Here is an 18200-nt window from a genome sequence, read left to right on the forward strand (position 1 = left end):
TTGAAAAGTCCAGCCTCATTGTGTTGGGATGTTGGATGCAGGTGGAACAAAACATAGCACATGCTCCCTCCCTTCCCTGCTTATTGTTTCAGTTTTCAGGTTGTTGTGAGGAGGAGGAGTGTTTGAGCTGTTGAGGAGTGATGCTGTGCTCTGTAATCCTGCCCAGAGCGACCAAGTGCAGGGAGACAACAGTAGTTCTGGCTGAACATACGTCCTGAGTGCTTCTGCCCCTTCGCGAAAAGCTAACTGCATGTGAAGGGACATACTGAGCATCCAGAGAATGCACAGACCTGCTTGAACAAATCTAGGGGCCTTTTAGGGTTATTTGTAAAAGGCCTGACCCCTTCTCTTCATTTTTAAGTGCTCATGTTGGATGGAAGCTGGAAGTTAGTGCAATGATGGCGATTATTTGGGGCAGCACCTGTGGCTATTTTTCTGATGTAAGCGCTGTAGCGACGGATCACATTGTAAAGCAGCAGGCAGCTGGGAGACTACGCTACACAAACAGACTTCTGAACAGAATCCACCAATCGGCTCCCATCAGTCTCCAGCCCCTGCCAGAAGCCCAAAGGCATGTGGAAGCTTTTAGTGGAGTTTTTTTTTTTTTAAATCCCACATTATTCCTTAAAAAAAGTAACATCTTCTGATAGCTGCAATCCCCTTTCTCCCTAAACTCTGCTGTAGAATAACCAACAGAGACATCCTTAAGGTGCTTCCTTGCTTTGGGCTTAAAAGACAGAACTCTTATTGTCATGGGGCATTGTGTAGTGGAGCCCCCCGCAGTGGGAATTATTGCGTACGTAAAACGGACACTGTGTGAGCTGATGTGCTACCTAAAGGGCTACCCAGTCATTCAAACGCTCCAGACTGAAGCGCTCTTAGACGCTGATTCCTGCCACTGGAGTTACCTGCCTTTCTGTTTTGAATGGATAAAGGGGACATCTTCACCTGAAAGAGCTAGTGCTGTGCACTGCTAGAGCAATGGTGTTGCCTATTTTGGCTAATAGGACGGCTGCTATATCATCCCATTTATTAAAAGGGACATAAGAATTAATTCTGTTCTGGGATGCATCCAATGGATTAATTCTCCAGCAGTTCCTGCTAGGTGTCTCATGGCTGTAGACCCTGCTTATTCACTGTAATCAGAACTGATGTTTGTTTTACCTATTTAGAAGTTGATCGTAATTATAAGTGCACAGCAGGACTTGATACAATCTGTTAGGTCAGATCCGTGTCAAAGAATCACTCATACAGCATGTACTTCTCTTACAGCATCAATAACTTTTTTCCTAGCTACTCTTGGAGAAGGACTGAACGGATGTTGCACATAAGCTTTGAAGCACTCAAAAAATACTGTGATTTTACATGAAACAGATTAAAGCAAGTAGTTGTGAAAGAGGCTGTATGCAAAAGATAATTCTGCATCCCAAACTGATGCAAAGACCATTTTATTCTTGTCTTTTTTACCTCACTGGGGGTTTTCTCTCCCTCTGAGACTCGCATGAGGACTTCATGGCCAAAGAAGTTTGGATAGACGTCTCATCAGTCCGATTGCTTGTTCTGCCACAAACTGTCATCTTTTGCTCCTTACACAACAGACGTAATATGAAGAAACTACATGGGGATGTTGAGGGGGTCCAAATGCCAGTGCTACATGTGCACAACATTGCAGGGCCTAGCTAAACACCTGCTGCTCTGGTTGGGTCCTGGTGGTTTCTAAAACATAGAACACAATGGGAGCCACTAGAGGGCTCACAAACTGTTTAAAGCAGTGGTCCCCAATGCGGTGCCACTCTGTGCGCCCGCGTACTGTCCAGCGGACAAGCATCCGCTGAAATGCTGCTGAAAAGCGACGTCACCAAGAGGCGCCGCCGCCAAAATGCCACTGATTTTTGGTGGCATTTCAGCGGATGCTTGTCCACCAGCCACGGTTCTCAGTGGCTTCTTGTCCGCAGCCGCCACCCGGAAAAGGTTGGGGACCACTGGTTTAAAGGGATGATACCTAGTTCCTATAGACAACACAAACCCTGCTGTTCTGGGCAGCAACAATCAGAATTCTGAACGCAAACTGAAATCTCACCTTTGCCATTGCTAGAGGCTGGCAAACAAGGTTGTGGGAATGGAGAACTGACAGGAGGCTCTCTCACTTGCGCTGGGTGGTTGACATTCTTTCCATTTTTTGTGTGTTTCTGCCCCTCGTGATACCAGTGTGTGGTAGAAGTTGCAAAATGCTACAGATGGGCTCTTCCTGTGGCATATACAAGGCATCCGAGAGCAGAAAGAGTAGAAACCCCCAGGGAGACCTGTTCTCCTGAGATTTACAAGGCAGTCTGACAAACCTAACAGGATGGGATACTTCAGATAGGATCTGGAACAACAGCAGAATGTTTGAATGCTTACGTCCTGGTTTTAAAAGGACAGTCCCATATTTAAGCCATCCTTCAGATGTTCTGACTTTTTCTTAACAGTGGGTAAATTGTCCCGTCTTTTCGGTCTCCCCCTTCCCCGATCAGTACTGGCAGGTTCTGCTGCTGGCTGGATCCCTGCTTTCCAGCCACTCTCCCACCAGTGGTGAGTGGGTGAGGGGGGGGTCCAGTGGCCGACAATGGGGTGTGCGTGCAAGGCTAGTGGTGGGGCGAAGATACCACGTGCGGGGCCAGCCAGTCCCGCTGCTAGTCCTTCAGCACAGCCCCTGCTGCTTGTTGGCTCTCGGCCAGCAGGACTCTGCACCCACCGTCCCGTTAGCAACCAGCACTGGCTGCAAGCTACGGTGGTTGGTGAGTGCAGGCAAGTGGCACCAGTTATGTGTTGGCCCTTTATGTGCTTCCCCTCTCACTGTCCTCTCGCTGCTTTGCCCCTTTACCCCTCAAGCCCCGCTGCTCCTCCATATCCCCCCCAGTGGGGCGTGTCTAGCTCCCAGCGCTGTGCAGAGAACCAGCCCCTGGTCAGAGTGCTCAGCTCATCAGCAGCCTGGGCAGCAAGAGCTTTCCTTCCCACGCTGCCTCTGGCTGGGCCAGCACCCTGGGAAAGCCCAAGACCCTCCGGCCCGGGGTGCTGGCTGGGAGTAGCTGAGCCCAGCGTGTGCCAAAGCCCCCCACAGCGCTGGCACGTGGCAGCCTCTCCACCACTCAGCTAAGCTGGGGAGCAGGGGAGGAGTGATTTCCAGCCTGTTCACGCCCCGAACTTGCAGATTGTACAGTAAACCCAGGGGCAGGGGCTTAGCATCCTCTTCACCCACCCTCAACCACTCTGAGTCCTGCCCCCAGGAAGGGTGGGGCCACTCCATCCCCAAGGCACGCTTCCCTGCTGAGCCACCTCTCTGGCTGGTTCCCTGAAGCCCCTGCAGTCAGGTTCCCTGGGCTCTGGGACACAATGCAGCCTGAGGGCTTAACCCCTTCCTGCCTGCACTGTAGCCAGAGGACAGGAGGTGGCTGGGTTATGTCGGTGGCCAGCAGCAGCCTGGGTATGTTAGCTGCCTTTTGACACTGTGCAGGTAGGAAGGGACAAGCTACTTCCAGCCCGGGCTGAGGAGGTGGGAAGTGAGCTCTGCAGAGACACAGGCCAGGTCATCCCTTCACGCCCCTCCTCCTCCTCTGCAGCTGGAAGCAGCTCCTGTCCCTTCCCTCCCGCACAGTGCCGAAAAGCTGCTGCTGGCCACATTCTGACAGAAATCTGGGGAAGGAGGCCATGTGACCCTGTGTGCTTCCCCCCTCACGTGTTGTCTCAGGAAGACCTGGTGCCAGGTACCAGGGGAGGCGGGTTCATCCTGGGGGCCCAGCCAGGCATGGAGGGCAGAGAGCACCGAGCAGGGAGGGTCGGGTCAGTTGGTCACCCTAGCGGTGTGAGAGAGGTGTACAGGTCACCCCTTCCCCGTGTAACCCTAAAGCCTTAAAGGTAAGAAAGTAAATAAAAAGAATCCAACTCCACAGTATTACTTTTTAACAGGTTCAGTCAGCTTGATGCTAATTTGAATGTTTGTACAATTGCCATTGAATTCGCTTGAATATAAGTAATTTTACCAGTTGTCCCATATTCAGCATAGGGAATGTGGTCATCCTAGCTTTACTAAACCATTTGAAAGTGACCCACTGCCAGTAATCACAGTACTGCTGGGCAGACTCGGCCTTTCTTTACTATTAACCATACTTGTCTTCTCTCATGTAGGCAATGCGAGGTTAATATCTGTTAAAATATTCTCCATAACTCCGCTCTTGCATATATCTACCTCACTGATCTAGTGGCCTATGAACTGATTAGCAAGAAACCTCTTCTGCTCCTTTCCTGTGCTGACAACTACTGAGCCTTGTGCATTCTAATACAAACCCTCTTTAATGGCCAAATCCATTGTAATAGAAAGAACACAGTAATTTAGGCCTAAGGGAAACTCACTAGTTTCCTTGGGAAATGTTCCCAATTAGATATCTGGACTGTGTGAATTAGAGAAAGCAAAACTACATCTCAGCATTGCCAGAAAATATCTGTGCTTGGAGTCTCTGCGAAAGGATTTCTCGCTCAGTAGAAGAGCAAGTTCATCTCGTGTCAGAGAAGAAGTAGACCAGCCAAAGATAAACACAACAAAACCCAGGCAATGAATGTGCAAAGAGATGAAATAGTGACAAGTAATAATAGAAGAGCCATGAAAATTTTAAGTATCCCAAAATGTTCACGTCTCATTAAGCAATCCACTTAACCAGTACCACATGTCTTCAAGGGAAAATGCGGTACTGTCTAGCGATAGACGGTCTATGTTTTACAACAGGAAAGTACTAAATAGCAGATTTAGCCTAATTTCCTTTGAAAAAAAACAACCCTGTGAATCTGAAGAACTGCTACACATTTTTTTTTCCAGGTGACAATTCTATTGCAAAAGTAAGTCAGCCAAATGGCTGAAATACAGCATCTCTCATCCTCATAGTTAAGTGTCTTCACCAGGTCGGTTGGGAGGAAGAATTTAATCAGAAAAATTTGAATAATTAGGAATCATTTAAGAACAACTTACTAGATGCACAAAAAGCCACGAGGCAGAAGGCAATGCTGGTTAAAAAACTGACCTGGTTTACAGAGAAACTACAAAAAATAATATATAAGAATGGGAAGTAGATAGTAATGAATATAAATCAGAAGTTAGAAATTATAGACAATTGATAAGGGAAGCCAAGGGACACAAGAAGAAGTCTATGGCCAGCATCATTAAGGACAATAAGAAGGATTTTTAGAAATATATTAGGACGAAAGAAACCTGACAATGGTATTGGTCCTAATTAGATGGAAGTGGTAGAATGATCAATAATAATGCAGAAAAGGCAGAAGTGTTCAATAAATATTTCTGTCCTGTATTTGGAGGGAAAACAGATGATATAGTATCATCACATGGTGATGATAGCACTCTTTCCATTCCACTAGAGGCTCTGAAGGATGTTAAAACAGAAGCTGCTAATGTTTGACATTTTAAAATCAGCAGGTCCAGATAACTTGCATCCAAGAGTTTTAAAAAAGCACATTAAATGAATTAAAAACTGGCTAACTGGTTGGTCTCAAAATGTAATTGTAAATGGGGAATCATCATCCAGTGAGTATGTTTCCAGCAAGGTCCCTCAGAGACTGATTCTTGGCCCTATGCTATTTAATAATTTTATGAATGACCTGGAAGAAATCATAAAATCATCACTGATAAAGTTTGCAGATGACACAAAAAGTGAGGGAGTGGTAAATAATGAAGAGGTCAGTTCACTGGTTCAGAGCGATCTGGATCACTTGGTAAACAGATACAAGCAAACAATATGTGTTTGTATATGGTTCAATGTAAATATATGCATCTAGGAACAAAGAATGTTGATCACACTTACAAGGTGCAGGACTGTATCCCAGGAAGCAGTGACTGAAAAAGATTTGAGGTCATGGAGGATAATCAGCTAAACTTGTGCTCCCAGTGTGATGCTGTGTCCAAAAGAGCTAATGTGATACTGGGATGCAGAAACGGAAATCTGAAATAGGAGGAGAGAAGTTATTTTACCTCCATGTTTGGCACTGGTGGTTTCCTTGCTGGAATCCTGCATCCAGTTCCGATGCCCACAGTTCAAGGATGTTGATAAATTGGTGAGGGTCCAGAGAAGAGCAACAAGAATGATTAAAGATCTTGAAAACATGACCTACAGTGACAAAGAGCTCAATCTATGTAGTGTAACAAAGGGAAGTTGAGGTATCACTTGATCTGTAAGTACTTACGTGGGGAACAAATATTGAATAATGGACTCTTCAATCTAGCAGAGAAAGATATAACACAATCTAGTGGCTGGAAGTTGGAGCTAGACAAATTCAGACTGGAAGTAAGGTGTACATTTTTAAAAGTGAATGTAATTAACCACTGAAACAATTTACCAAGGGTCAAAGTGGATTCTGCATCTCTGAATACTTGTAAATCAAGATTGGATGGTTTTCTAAAAGATTTGTTCTAGAAATTCTGTGAGAGACGTTCTCTGACCTGTCTGGTACAGGAACTCAGACTAGATGATCACAATGGTCCCTTCCGGCCTTGGAACGTAGGAAAACTTTGATTGGCTTTAATGGAAACAAAATTTGGCATTTGATCAATCCGACAGCTAGATCTCTGGCTGTTCTGGAGGCTCACTGCACCCTGTCTTGTCTCTGCTTCCCAGTAGGTGCACCGTCTTCACCTCAGATGTTGGTTTCCACTCAAGACTATCCTCAAGGACCTGGGGTAAGTGTCTGATGGTGCAACATGTGCCCTCTGCAGTTGCCTTACTGGGACATTAGATTTAAGCATCAATTATTTTAGTTTGATGAGTCTTTCTCCCTTGGAAAGGGGCCAGGAAGGGAAATGTTATGGCAGATTTTTTTTTTTTAAGTTTATGTTTTCAAATTAATAACAGGTTAAATGTGAAGATTCTAAAGGTGCAGTTTCCCTCTGGTGTAATTCTAGTTAGTTAATGGAGTGACACCATGGAGAAGCGTGGCCCAGTCACTACTGACAAATAAAGGAGTTTGAATCTAATAGAGAAGAGACAGAAAGCAAAGAAGGGGGCTCAGGAGGGGTGACTTGGTTAGAGTGCCAGGAGAGGACGTCAGCAGTGGTCATTTGTGTAGCCCAGGAGAAGGCAGAGAGGAGATATTTATAGTTGTCTTCAGTGAGAGATGACCAAGGTTTAGGCTACTGTAATCTGCCCTTGAAGATCACTAGATGAAAAGTCAATATTTCATAAATGATATTTGTACATAATACTGCATGAAAGGCAGGCTATGAAATAGCTAGCTTGGCTGCTCATCTCTCTTTGATCATATATTTACCTTATTCTCAATTACCATTAATTTGTAAGACTAATAAAAATAATTCTTCTGTGGGTTTGTGAGTTTGTTTGTTTCAGGTTGATTTTTTTCCCATCAATAAGGCCCTGAAAAATCCTGTTGTAGAGAAGCTGCCTAATTTGGTAGTAAAGTGTGAAATGGCCACACACAAACATGATTAGTGTTTAGCGCACACAGCAGCATTTCCTTGAAAATAGCTATTTTCATATAGTGCCATCCAGTTCACTGAGTTATGCAGATATCCCACTGGGTATCACTTTCTAAGGTCTTTGTGGCCAAACTACAACAATTTCCTGCTATAATCCATATCCTCAGAAGCAGCAAACCAGAATCTACATACAATTTGCTGGGTAGAAATCTCTGAGCTCTTCTCAGGCCTTGGACTTTTTATTTTTGAAGGGAGTCATTTGCAGCAGACCAGATTTGCAGGCTTTGTTTTATAGCACAGTGGAAGTGTATTGACAATGATGTATCATTTTTGCAGGGATAGTTCTCAAGATTTAAGGCTCCATACAAATATTGAAAGCCTATTTGTTGTTTTTCCTTCTTGTTACAGAGATCGTTACACAGCAGTATTTTTGATGAAATTTAATACTTCATGAGCATGCGTTATTAGACTGTTTGATCTTGACAAACATTTGTGGTTTTTTTCTGCAAAACAACATACAGCACACTGCAGCATCAACAGCTGAATTAGAAAACGTAGTTAAGGCGTGTCTGGAACCCATAAGTGTCTGAGCTGTGCTGCATATCTGAACAGCAGAGAGGTAGCTGAGTTAGGTCATTCCTGACCATTTAAATTTGCACAGACCATTTAAAATAAACTGCCAACATATTTTGGAGTTTCTGGCCCTCCTAATCCATCAAGATTTTCCATAGTCCAGATTGCACCTTGGCAGTTCCTCCTTCAGCAGCCTCATTAGTAGAGTTAATATCATCATCTTAATTATAATAATTTTTTTTCAGTTGTCAATATCCCAGTTGTCAGCATCACCCCGCTCTCCTCCTGTAAGCCACTCATCCAAACCCCCGTTGCAACAGCAAACCGGCTCTCCAGTCCCCCGCTCCTGTGGGATGCGCCGACGTGAACATGCAGTAAGGGTTCCTAGCTGGGTTTATGTGGTGGCCCCTGCATTGGCTCGCCCTTGCAGAGAGGGATATTACTACCTGTGTGTGTTTGGAGTGTGTCCCTTCCCACAGAGCTATACAGTACATGCTAGGCTAGGTTCAATCATTCCTATGGTCATTGCAGCCAAAGATAAATGTGGGGTGTGTATGTGGGAAATCTGACTTCAAAATGTAGAAAAGCCAGGTATGTGAGAACTCATGAACTCTGCCTGCTCAGGAGCACGTTCCTTTATGGAGAGGCTGTGTCGGGTACTGTGGTGGGAATGAGGACTCCTGGGTTCTGCGCATCTCCACCCCCATTGCTTGTGCCCTCCCTGGTGATCTGTGCACTAGAACATATATGAGATAGGAAAGGTGATGCTTATCTTCTGCTCAGCTGAGCAGGGCTGTGATGACAACACTTCTGCTGAGAACAGAGGGGGAATTGCATCTGTTACCCCCATACTTCCCTGTGAGCAGTTTGTGTGAGTGGAGCAGCCTGGGCTGGGCAGCTCCTTCAAAGCACCCTGCAGAGCCCTGCCCCTCGTCGCCCAGCTGGGGATGGTCTGTTTCATGGGGGCGCCCTCTTTGTCAGCAGGAGCTCCCAGGTGGAGGCAGCAGCGGTGGCATAACTCACTTGGAGGCTGACCTCAGCCCCGGCTCCTTGATCCTGGATTCCTCTGCAAGTGACCAGCTGCAGGAGCTGCCGTTCACGCCCGTGCACGCGCCTATTGTTGCCATGGGAACACAGACTGGAAGGTGAGGCTCTAAGGCAGGGTGAATGGGAACATGGGAATTGCTGCCTGAGCGGCACAAGCACATGGGGGTGGAGTTCAGTCATCTTCAAGGGTCCCACACCTGTCACCCTGCCTTTTACTGAAAAGTGCTTCTGCCTCGCATAGAACCCTGTCTGGAAGATGCTGGGATAGCAGGAGGGACCTTGCAGAAAGGGTCAGGATTCCAATGGCGTCTGGGTCCCAGGAAACTCAAAGCCATTTCTCTTTCAGCTCTAGCTCTATCCTCACTCGGGGCTCTCTGTCTCGCTTGCATGCCGCTGGCTTTCCAGAAATCCTGGATTGTAACAAGGAGCCAGCTGAAGTTGTGGATCCCACAGACCCTGTGAACTTCAACCCTCAAAGGGAAGAAGCAGACTTCTTGCAAAGAAATGAAATCATTTTCCAGTTCCGTGCCTTCACCAGGTAATGCCCTGAAATCCCACTGCCCCAAGCCTCTTCTTGCAATAGCATGAATTTCCATTCTGATCTGCGTGCTGCTCTTTGGCTTGATGGTTCTGACAGGTCCTTGTATCCATTTCCTATGCCCTTTCCTGAGGACTTTCACCTTGCCTGGCTGAGGCATGTCTGAGCAACTGCCATGGTAACAAAAGCACCAGAAGTGCCTGTGAGACAATGAATGTTCCATTTTAGATGTTTTATGCATTGAGCCAGTTCCAAATTAATTTTTTGTTCACATTAGCCAGATTGTAATGTAAAACTAATTACTGAGTAACTCCTTATTTACAGACAAGAAAGCTTCACTTGGAAAGGCTTTTCTGTGATGGTGGTTTTATCTTGATTATGCACCATTTGTGTATTTACCACTGACAACAGTGCACTGTAATTCTGAAAGTAAAATACCATTCCCACCTGGTCTTGAAGCTGGAAACTGTCCCAAAGAGCAGAAGTCACATGTACTATGAGTTAATTGAAAGCAAAAAAAACCTTTGTCCTTCCTGTCATGATGGCTTCAAAGGAAGCCTCTCAAACCAGTTTGAATACACTTAATATCATGGATCTTTCCCACTTCTTCTGCTTCTCAAATGGTTCACAAGCACTAGCAAAGCACATACAAATTGCTGAGTCTGTAACAAGAGGAGTTAATCCAGAGATATTTGTTTTGGTCAAGGATTCCACAGGATGGCATGGGGACAACTTGGCCAAAGACTATGTATTTCACCTTCCAGTTTTACCGTTTCCCACCTGTCACAACACCACGATTGCAGCTGGTGAAGATGGACCAGTCTGGGACAGCCAGTTCAGCTGCATCTTCCCATATCTTATTCCAGATCAACAAAGATGGAACCCTTAAGAGTGGTAAGCTCTAGTGGTGGAAGGATATTTGAAAAAGGAGGGATGTTACAGACTTGCCAGATGGTATGTCCTCTGAGGAAGTCCTGGAGGCTGTACCCAATTGTCTTGGAGTTACATGAGATGTCCAAATACTCCAGGGTCTATGAAGTTTGAAGGGAGACATAGCAGAGCTATCTGAAATAATGAACAGGGTAGAGATGACACATAAGACATTCTAATTTGCCCTTTGTCATCATCCTGGGTCAGGGCGCTACTCAATGAAATTAAAAGACAGCAAATTTAAAACAGATACAAGGAAACCTTTTAATATACCATGTGTAACTAACTTGTGGATCAAATTGCCACAATAAATCATTTAATCCAAGAGTTTAATTGGATTCAAACTAGACTAGACAAGTATATGGAAAACCAGAGTTACAGCAGAGAGGATGCAGATTTATAAGGGATATAAATCTCCATGCTAACTGAGTGGGGCTAGGAAGAAAACCTCCCTATGACCTGATCATTTTTCAGTTCCTTACTATGGGGTTTCTTGTACCTTCCTCTGAAGTATCTGCCTGCTGGAGATGGGAGACTGGATCAGATGGACCATAAGCCTTCTAGCTCTATTCTTTGGAGGCTACATTCTTCCAGTCACCTGGGCCTTGCTCTAGGGTTTAAAAATGAATACTGAAATGTGTCAATGCTTTAAGCCTTTCTTGCAGTTTATCAGCAAAATTGTTTCTTTCTTGCTAGGCTAGTATGTTTTGGTAAGAGGAAAATCCACTGGGAGAGTTAAATTACATTTTTGAATAGTTCAAATGGAATTTTTGTCAATCAGGTTTAGACTTAGCTCCAAGTCAAGGTAATGGACTAATATCTGCTATAATATCAAGTTTCCATTAGTTTATACACCATATAATTAAAAGTGTGCAAAATGTCAAGCCATAAGGCAAAACATCAATAAGTGTCAGTGACACGATTCAGAAATATAGACTGCTGACTTCAGCGATAGCTAAGCAGATGTACAGAGAGAGACAGCACATTGAAGCAACCAACCTGTAGTAATGCAATCAGATTCTCTTAGCAAAATGGCTTTTTTAATGTCTTATTAAATTCTTGTCCCAAGAGATGCAAAACTAATCTCCCACCTCCTACAGAGCGTTTTTAGTTTGTAAAGTTCCTTCGCCATGTGGAATAGTTAATGAAAATTAATAAGGAAGATCCACATTAATTTAATTTTTTGTGGGTGGATGTCAATCCCAACATGAGCTTAAAAGTGACTGATTCAGGGAGTTCATAAATGGTTTCATCCATAGGTTTATGAGAATGAAATTACAGCTATAAAGAGGAAAGCTGGTCCAGTGACAAGGGTTCTCATGTGACTTGGCAGACATAGGTTCAATTCCTGCTCTGCCATAGACTTCCTGTGTGACCTTGGGCACAGTCACTCTGTGCCTCAGTTCCCCATCTATAAAATGGGGATAATGGCCCTGTCCTGCTCTACCTCACAAGGATGTAGTGGGGATAAATACAGTAAAGTTTGTGAGGTTCTCAGAGACAGTGGTACTGGGAGTCACAGGGGTCCCTTCAATAGCAATGAGTCTCCTGAAAAGCCATGGAGGATTAATTTACTTTGTCAGGAATACATTCTTTTTCCTGCAGAATCTCCAGGGTTGCAGCTAAAGTATATGGTGGATCCTGGTTTTCTGAAGCCAGGAGAACAACGCTGGTTTATACGTTATATAGCTGACCATAACCTACAGATTGATATTTGGGATGGAGATTCTTTGCTCCTCATTGGATCTGCTGCAGTTAAGCTGAAGGTATGAAACTTTTCCCGGACTAAATCCATAGCTGCTGCTAGTGGAGAAAAAAGGCCAGAATCTCTATTTACAAAGTACAAGAACTCTGGCGAAGGAACCTTCTTTGGTTGTGTTTGTACAGCACCAAGCACAATGTGGAAGAGCTCTAGGCTTTGTTGCTCTACAAATAAATATTAAAATAGTAACGATGCTGTAGCTGGCAGGGATGGCTACTGGATAGGGTAAGTTCAGGAAGTTTCTTACAAATGTACATGAATTTCTTTGGTGTTAAAATTTGAACAATTTGTCATAGTGTGTAAAATGTTTAGAAGAAAGGTAGTGCTGTGAGGTTCCTGGTGCTGCTTGAGGGCCTGCATGGGCAGAACTAGTGAATGAACATTCTCCGCTGATTCACAGGAGAGGCTCACTCTGGCAGCAGCAGCACATTTTACTTTGGCCCCGCCAGGGTGCCTTATTCTTGTTCTGGAGAACCATCCCCTGCACTGCAAGGTTGAGCCAGTCTCTGTGCCCCTTGACTCCTCTGCTTCTCCACTGAGGTTGCCAACAAAGGGGGAAAACCAGTGCCAAATGGCAGGAAATGGTTTGTGATGTAGACCCTTGTCCCCTGGGAAATGGTCTGAGACCCCCTAATTTCCTGCAAACAGGCCACCAAACAGCCCTGGGGGAGTGGGAATTTCTATTCACTGCTAAGCTGTCTGGATTCAGCGCAGTGACCTAGTGGTGAAAGGTTTGTATCCTGCTCTGAATCGCCTAAAGCATCCAGTCCATCAGGTGCCACTTCCCTCCCCTCACTCCTGAATGCAGTGACTAGTGCTAATGGCCTTCTGTCCAAATGGCCAGAACAATTGTCTCCACTTCTAGAGCTTCTTTTTACTATTACACTATGTTAAGTAGGCAACAGTTGTGCTACAGCCAGAAAATATGACTCCCTTGTGTGTGTGGTGGGAATGAGGGGTTTCATTATCAGGTTTAATTGTACAGCAATTTATGTCTCATATGGAAGTTTCTCTGATTCTTGCCTGAGTCAGAGATTCTCAGGCCAGAAGGGACCATTGTGACCATCTAGTCTGACCTCCTGGATAGCACAGGTCAGAGGTCTGCCCTGAGTTAAATCCTATCTGAACTAGAGCAGATCTTGTAGAAAAACAGCCAATCTTGATTTAAAGATTTCCACTGCTGGAGAATCTACCGCAACCCAGGGTAAGTTGTTCCAATGATTAATTATCCTCACTGTGAAAAGAATACACCTTATTTAGAGTCTGAATTCGTCTAGCTTCAACTTCTAGGCATTGGAAAGTGTTACACCTTTTCTGCTAGATTGAAGAGCTCTCCATTATCACATATTTGTACCTCATCTAGACATACACTGTGATCAGCTCTCCTCTTACCCTTCTTTTGACAAGCTAAATAGATTGAGCTCTTTGAGTCTTCCATTATAAAGCATATTTTCCAATTCTTTGTCATTCTCACGACCGTTCTCTGAACCCTTTCCAACTTTTCAACATCTTTCTTGAATTGTGCACATCAGAACTGGACACAGTATTCCAGTACTGGTCGCACCAATACCATATATAGAGATAATATAACTTCGCTACTCCCTACTCGATATTATCCTCTTTACATCCAAATACTGCATTAGCCACAATGTCCTATTGTTAGCTCATGTTCAGCTGATGATCCATTGTGACCTCAAGTACTTTTCAGTATCACTGCTTCCCAGATAGAGTCCACTTATTCTATAAATATGGCCTATGTTCTTTGTTCCAGGATATGACTTTGCATTTGCCCACACTGAAATACGTATTGTTTACTTGTGCCCAGCTTACTAAGCAATCCACATCATTGATCTGTCCCCTTTATTGTTTACCACTTTTCCAATCTTTGTATCATCTGCAAACTTTATTAGTGATGATTTTGTTTTATTTCAAGCCTTTGATATAAATGGTAAATACCAAGGGACAAAAACTGATCCTTGAGGGACCCGACTAGAAACACATTCTTGATGATGATTCCCCAGTTACAATTACATTTTGAGATCTATCAGCTAGCGAGTTTTTAATATGTATCATGCTGATTTTGTATCATTTTAGTTTCTTAATCAAAATGTTGTGTAGTACCAAGGCTAACATCAACACTGTTATGTCAAGGTGACAGGCCTATAATTACCTGGGTCATTTTGTTTACCTTCTTAAGTACTGGCACTAGGGATGTAAAAGGTTAACTGGTAAGCATTAGGCTTACCATTAACCAGACTTTAAACATTAACCCCTGCAGCTGGCCACACCGCCGTGACCCCATGATTTTGGGCCTCTATTCTCAGACAGTTCTCAATTACCATTCACATTTTTCTCTTAAGTTCTTTCGCCCAGCTGATTTGTCCCATCTCAAAACAATAACCTCCCAGAAAAGCTCCTTTGAGCTTCACAAAAGCCCGAAGATATCACAAATGTACACAAGCGAAAAGGTGCTTTAACTGGTGTGGGGTAGTTAGCATGCCATTACCCACTGTATTGTGGGAGCGCATTACACTTCACAATGTGGATGTGCTAGTCAAGTGAGGGGAAGAGTGAAACAAGAGTTTCTTGGAACCTAAAACCAAAACAAAAATAGTAACAGCAAAAAGTTTGTAAATGTGGTTAATGTTTGCAACCCGGGAGCACAGCATGATCTACAAGAGCAAAGGATAACACTTGTAGGAACCCAGGAAAGACTGTCAGGGGGCTCTTGCATAAGCCAGGAAAAGGTGAGATCTGATTTGAGGAAGGAGAGGTGGTCATGAGAATGTTCATAATTTACCAGATTTCCTTTTATCTCACTGCTTGATGGGAGATTGGAAATGAAACCTGCCCCCTTTCCCATCTCTCCTGTGTCACATGCACACACCGGTTCACTGAGACACTTTGCTCTTGAGCACTGGGGCTGCTGGCTTTGGATAAAGCATTTGTTTGGAACCCCCTTTCTCAGCTCCCCCAAAGAATTGCATGGACGTAACAAACCATTTGCAAGATAAAAACAATGGTCTCTCCTGGGCATGTACCACTTTGGACAATGCCTCCTGACAGTAACAGCTGCACATGTTTTTTGGCTTCAGGATATGTTCCTCTTGCCCCACAGCACTTGCTTCGCCAGGGTCGGACAGCAGTTCAGGTCCATCATGAGCTGGAGGTGATGACAACCGAATATGAGCAGGACACAACAGTGATGAGTGGGGACGTTCTCAGACATGGCACTGTGAAGCCCATAGGAGTCTACGCTGTTGTGAAAGGCCGACTTCACCTGAGTTTGGCCAATGTTGGTAAGAATCCCAGTTATTTTGGCTGATTCACCATGTTTTCTGGTGAAAATTCGTTTCTTTCAGAAAGTGAGTAACTCAAGATTTCTCATGTATTTCAGCATGCTCATTAGACACTTAACTCTGCTGGTTATCTTCATCATTGCAGTTCTAACACCATTCTGGGGCATAGCTGGGAATCTCTTTGGTGGCTGATCTGTTACCTTCCCCCCTCCATTTTCACATAGCGATCACCTCCCAAAACAGGGATGCTTTTACCTGCCCCAGGATGCAAGAATACTTTGCACACTGATTTGATACAGTTGAAAAGTGGTATGCAGGTATGAAGATAGGAAACCCATACTGTCTCCACTGTTCAGCTGGGGCTACTAAGGTGCTGAGTTTTTAGAGGTGTTGAGTGAGAGTCAATAGGACTTACAGGTGACAAGCACCTCTAAAAATCAGATTTGCACAAGGTGGGTCAGCCAGGAGCAGAGCCCTTTCAGTGGCCAGTTTTCTGCTCCATGCTTCTTTTCCCGCAATATGATTGCTCGGCACAGCAGTGTGTTAGTTAAAGGTCTATTGAAATGTGATCTCAGTGCTAGTAGCCATGAGAAGTGTTGCCCCACTGGCCTTCAGGGCTGAATCTAAGCTCTTGTGGTGTTCATGAGCTTGTTTGGAAGCTGGCAAAGCTTAGGAGCGTCACACACACGGGAGGATCCTGACATTGCATCTCAAGGGACATATTGGGTGTCTGGCTAACCCAGAGTTTCCATTAGCCGACTATCAGCATTTTTGAGTTGTGTTATGTTTGTTCATCAGCCATGAAATGGGAGCTGGGGATAATTTGATGGTGGTGCTAGAAATTTGTCTAATTTCAATGCTTCTGCAAGTGCCTCTATAGCTTCCATTAAATACTTCTTTTATAACGCCTCAAGCAGCCATCCCTCTGCACCTGCTTCTGGGCCCGAGGGCAGACTGCTCTCGTCTTTCTTCGGAAGCCTGTGAGAGTCACAGCAAGGTTATGCTGGGTCAGAACTGCCTGTGCCCACTGCCACCAAAGGATTCTGCACTGAAAATGGCGGTAACTCTTTACAGTATTCCCAAAATTGTTTTATTCTGGCAAAGTGGAAAGCACCCTCATGATGCCATTGGAGCAATGGATCTGGCCCTACAGGTTCCTGTGCATCTGAGGAAAGAAAATGCTTTTTTGAGACTCAGCAGAGCTCTGGGCTTGGGCTGTTTAGAGAGTTTTCAGTTGCTTGAAAAAAAATCAACAGGTTCTAAATGCCAGTCTCCTATTATCCTGTAACCACCTTCCGCCTACAATAAGTAATAACACCAGGCTACAGAAAGAGGAGGAAATGCACAGCTCATTACTTCTGTTTTGAGTTTTCTGCCTGCTTGTTTACAAATGTACAAGCTGAGGCAGATTTGAAACAGACAATATGGAAACAGCGACACTCAATTAGGTGCTAGCAAAATAACTCAGAAACATGAGAGAAACAGACAAGATGCACAAAGCTGTATATATAAGAAAACCAAACTTCTAAGAACATTATGCTTCTTAGAATTTATTAGGTACTTTTTATATATATTTAATTCACCATCTTATAAATGTGCAGTGACTCCAGGTTTTAAAATCTTATCTTCAAAAGAAAGATTAGCTCCATTGTATGATATCTTAAATTGTCATTTTCATACTTTGCCTGCAAGAGTGTGATAAGCTCCTAGGAAGGAGAGTCTGAGATTCATAACCCAGACAACAGTTCAATGCAAACCCAGCAAAGGAAACTGATTAACAAAGGACAAACGCTAGCAAAACAACAAAAACCCACCCATCATACTGTATCAATACAGTTGCCACACTGATTTCTCTGGAAAAGTTTGTTTGATTTCAAAAGAATATTAGTATGTTTTTACAAATCCCTTGTAACACTGGGGCTTGAAGCGTTGAACAGCAGGCCTGCTCTGTAAACTGGATGGTGTTTAGAGAGACAGAAATGGGGCTAAACATAGCCAAATAAGAGCATTTGTATTCCAGTCTTTGCCAGCTACACCCATTTCTGCTTCGTTCTACATCATCAGTTTGAAATCTAGGCAGTTTCAGAAAGTGAGTTCAAAGCAATTTCAGATACTGCCCCTCCCCCTGGGTCCCATTGCTCATTTGCATGGTTGTGCAACCTCATTTTCCTGTGTTTTTTTTAAATGCTCTTCCTCCTGGTTGCGGTGTGAAAGACCCACACAAACAATAAAGGGAAACTGACCATCCGGGAGCAGCAGCAATTCTGACTAAACACAAAGTGCTGTCATATGCACAGTAAACAAACTGGAAAAGATGTCTTAAATCTCCTTCAGTTTTAGTAATCTTGGCTGTTACTCATAACATTCTCCATCAAAGTGATTTTTTTTTTTAAATTGACCGTAACCCTTTAAACTGAGCTGCAGAAAAAGAAGCTTCTGCTACTCAGGGTACGTCTACACTGCACGATTATTTCGAATTAGCTTAAACCGATATTACAAAACAGATCTAATAAAATCAGTTTAGCGCGTCCACAGTGGGATCACGAAATCGATTGTTTGCGTCCATGGTCCAAAGCTACC

General features: G+C 44.1%; 1 protein-coding gene across 13 annotated transcripts in view; it reads left to right on the forward strand.

The window, feature by feature from the left end:
• The window catches only part of NPHP4 (nephrocystin 4), a 112010-nt gene that overhangs the window by 69971 nt on the left and 23839 nt on the right, over positions 1–18200 (forward strand). For 11 of the 13 annotated variants that reach the window (XM_032763708.2, XM_032763700.2, XM_032763698.2 and 8 more), the window contains 7 exons: positions 6657–6718; positions 8290–8418; positions 9026–9189; positions 9438–9629; positions 10336–10523; positions 12165–12325; positions 15440–15620. In XM_032763708.2, the coding sequence (XP_032619599.1) occupies positions 6657–6718; positions 8290–8418; positions 9026–9189; positions 9438–9629; positions 10336–10523; positions 12165–12325; positions 15440–15620 (1077 nt within the window). The remainder of the gene's footprint in view (positions 1–6656; positions 6719–8289; positions 8419–9025; positions 9190–9437; positions 9630–10335; positions 10524–12164; positions 12326–15439; positions 15621–18200) is intronic. The other 2 variants (XM_032763705.2, XM_032763706.2) reach the window with 2 other exon arrangements.

The sequence above is a fragment of the Chelonoidis abingdonii genome, chromosome 23 (genome assembly GCF_003597395.2).
Source record: "Chelonoidis abingdonii isolate Lonesome George chromosome 23, CheloAbing_2.0, whole genome shotgun sequence".
NCBI lineage: Eukaryota > Metazoa > Chordata > Testudines > Testudinidae > Chelonoidis > Chelonoidis abingdonii.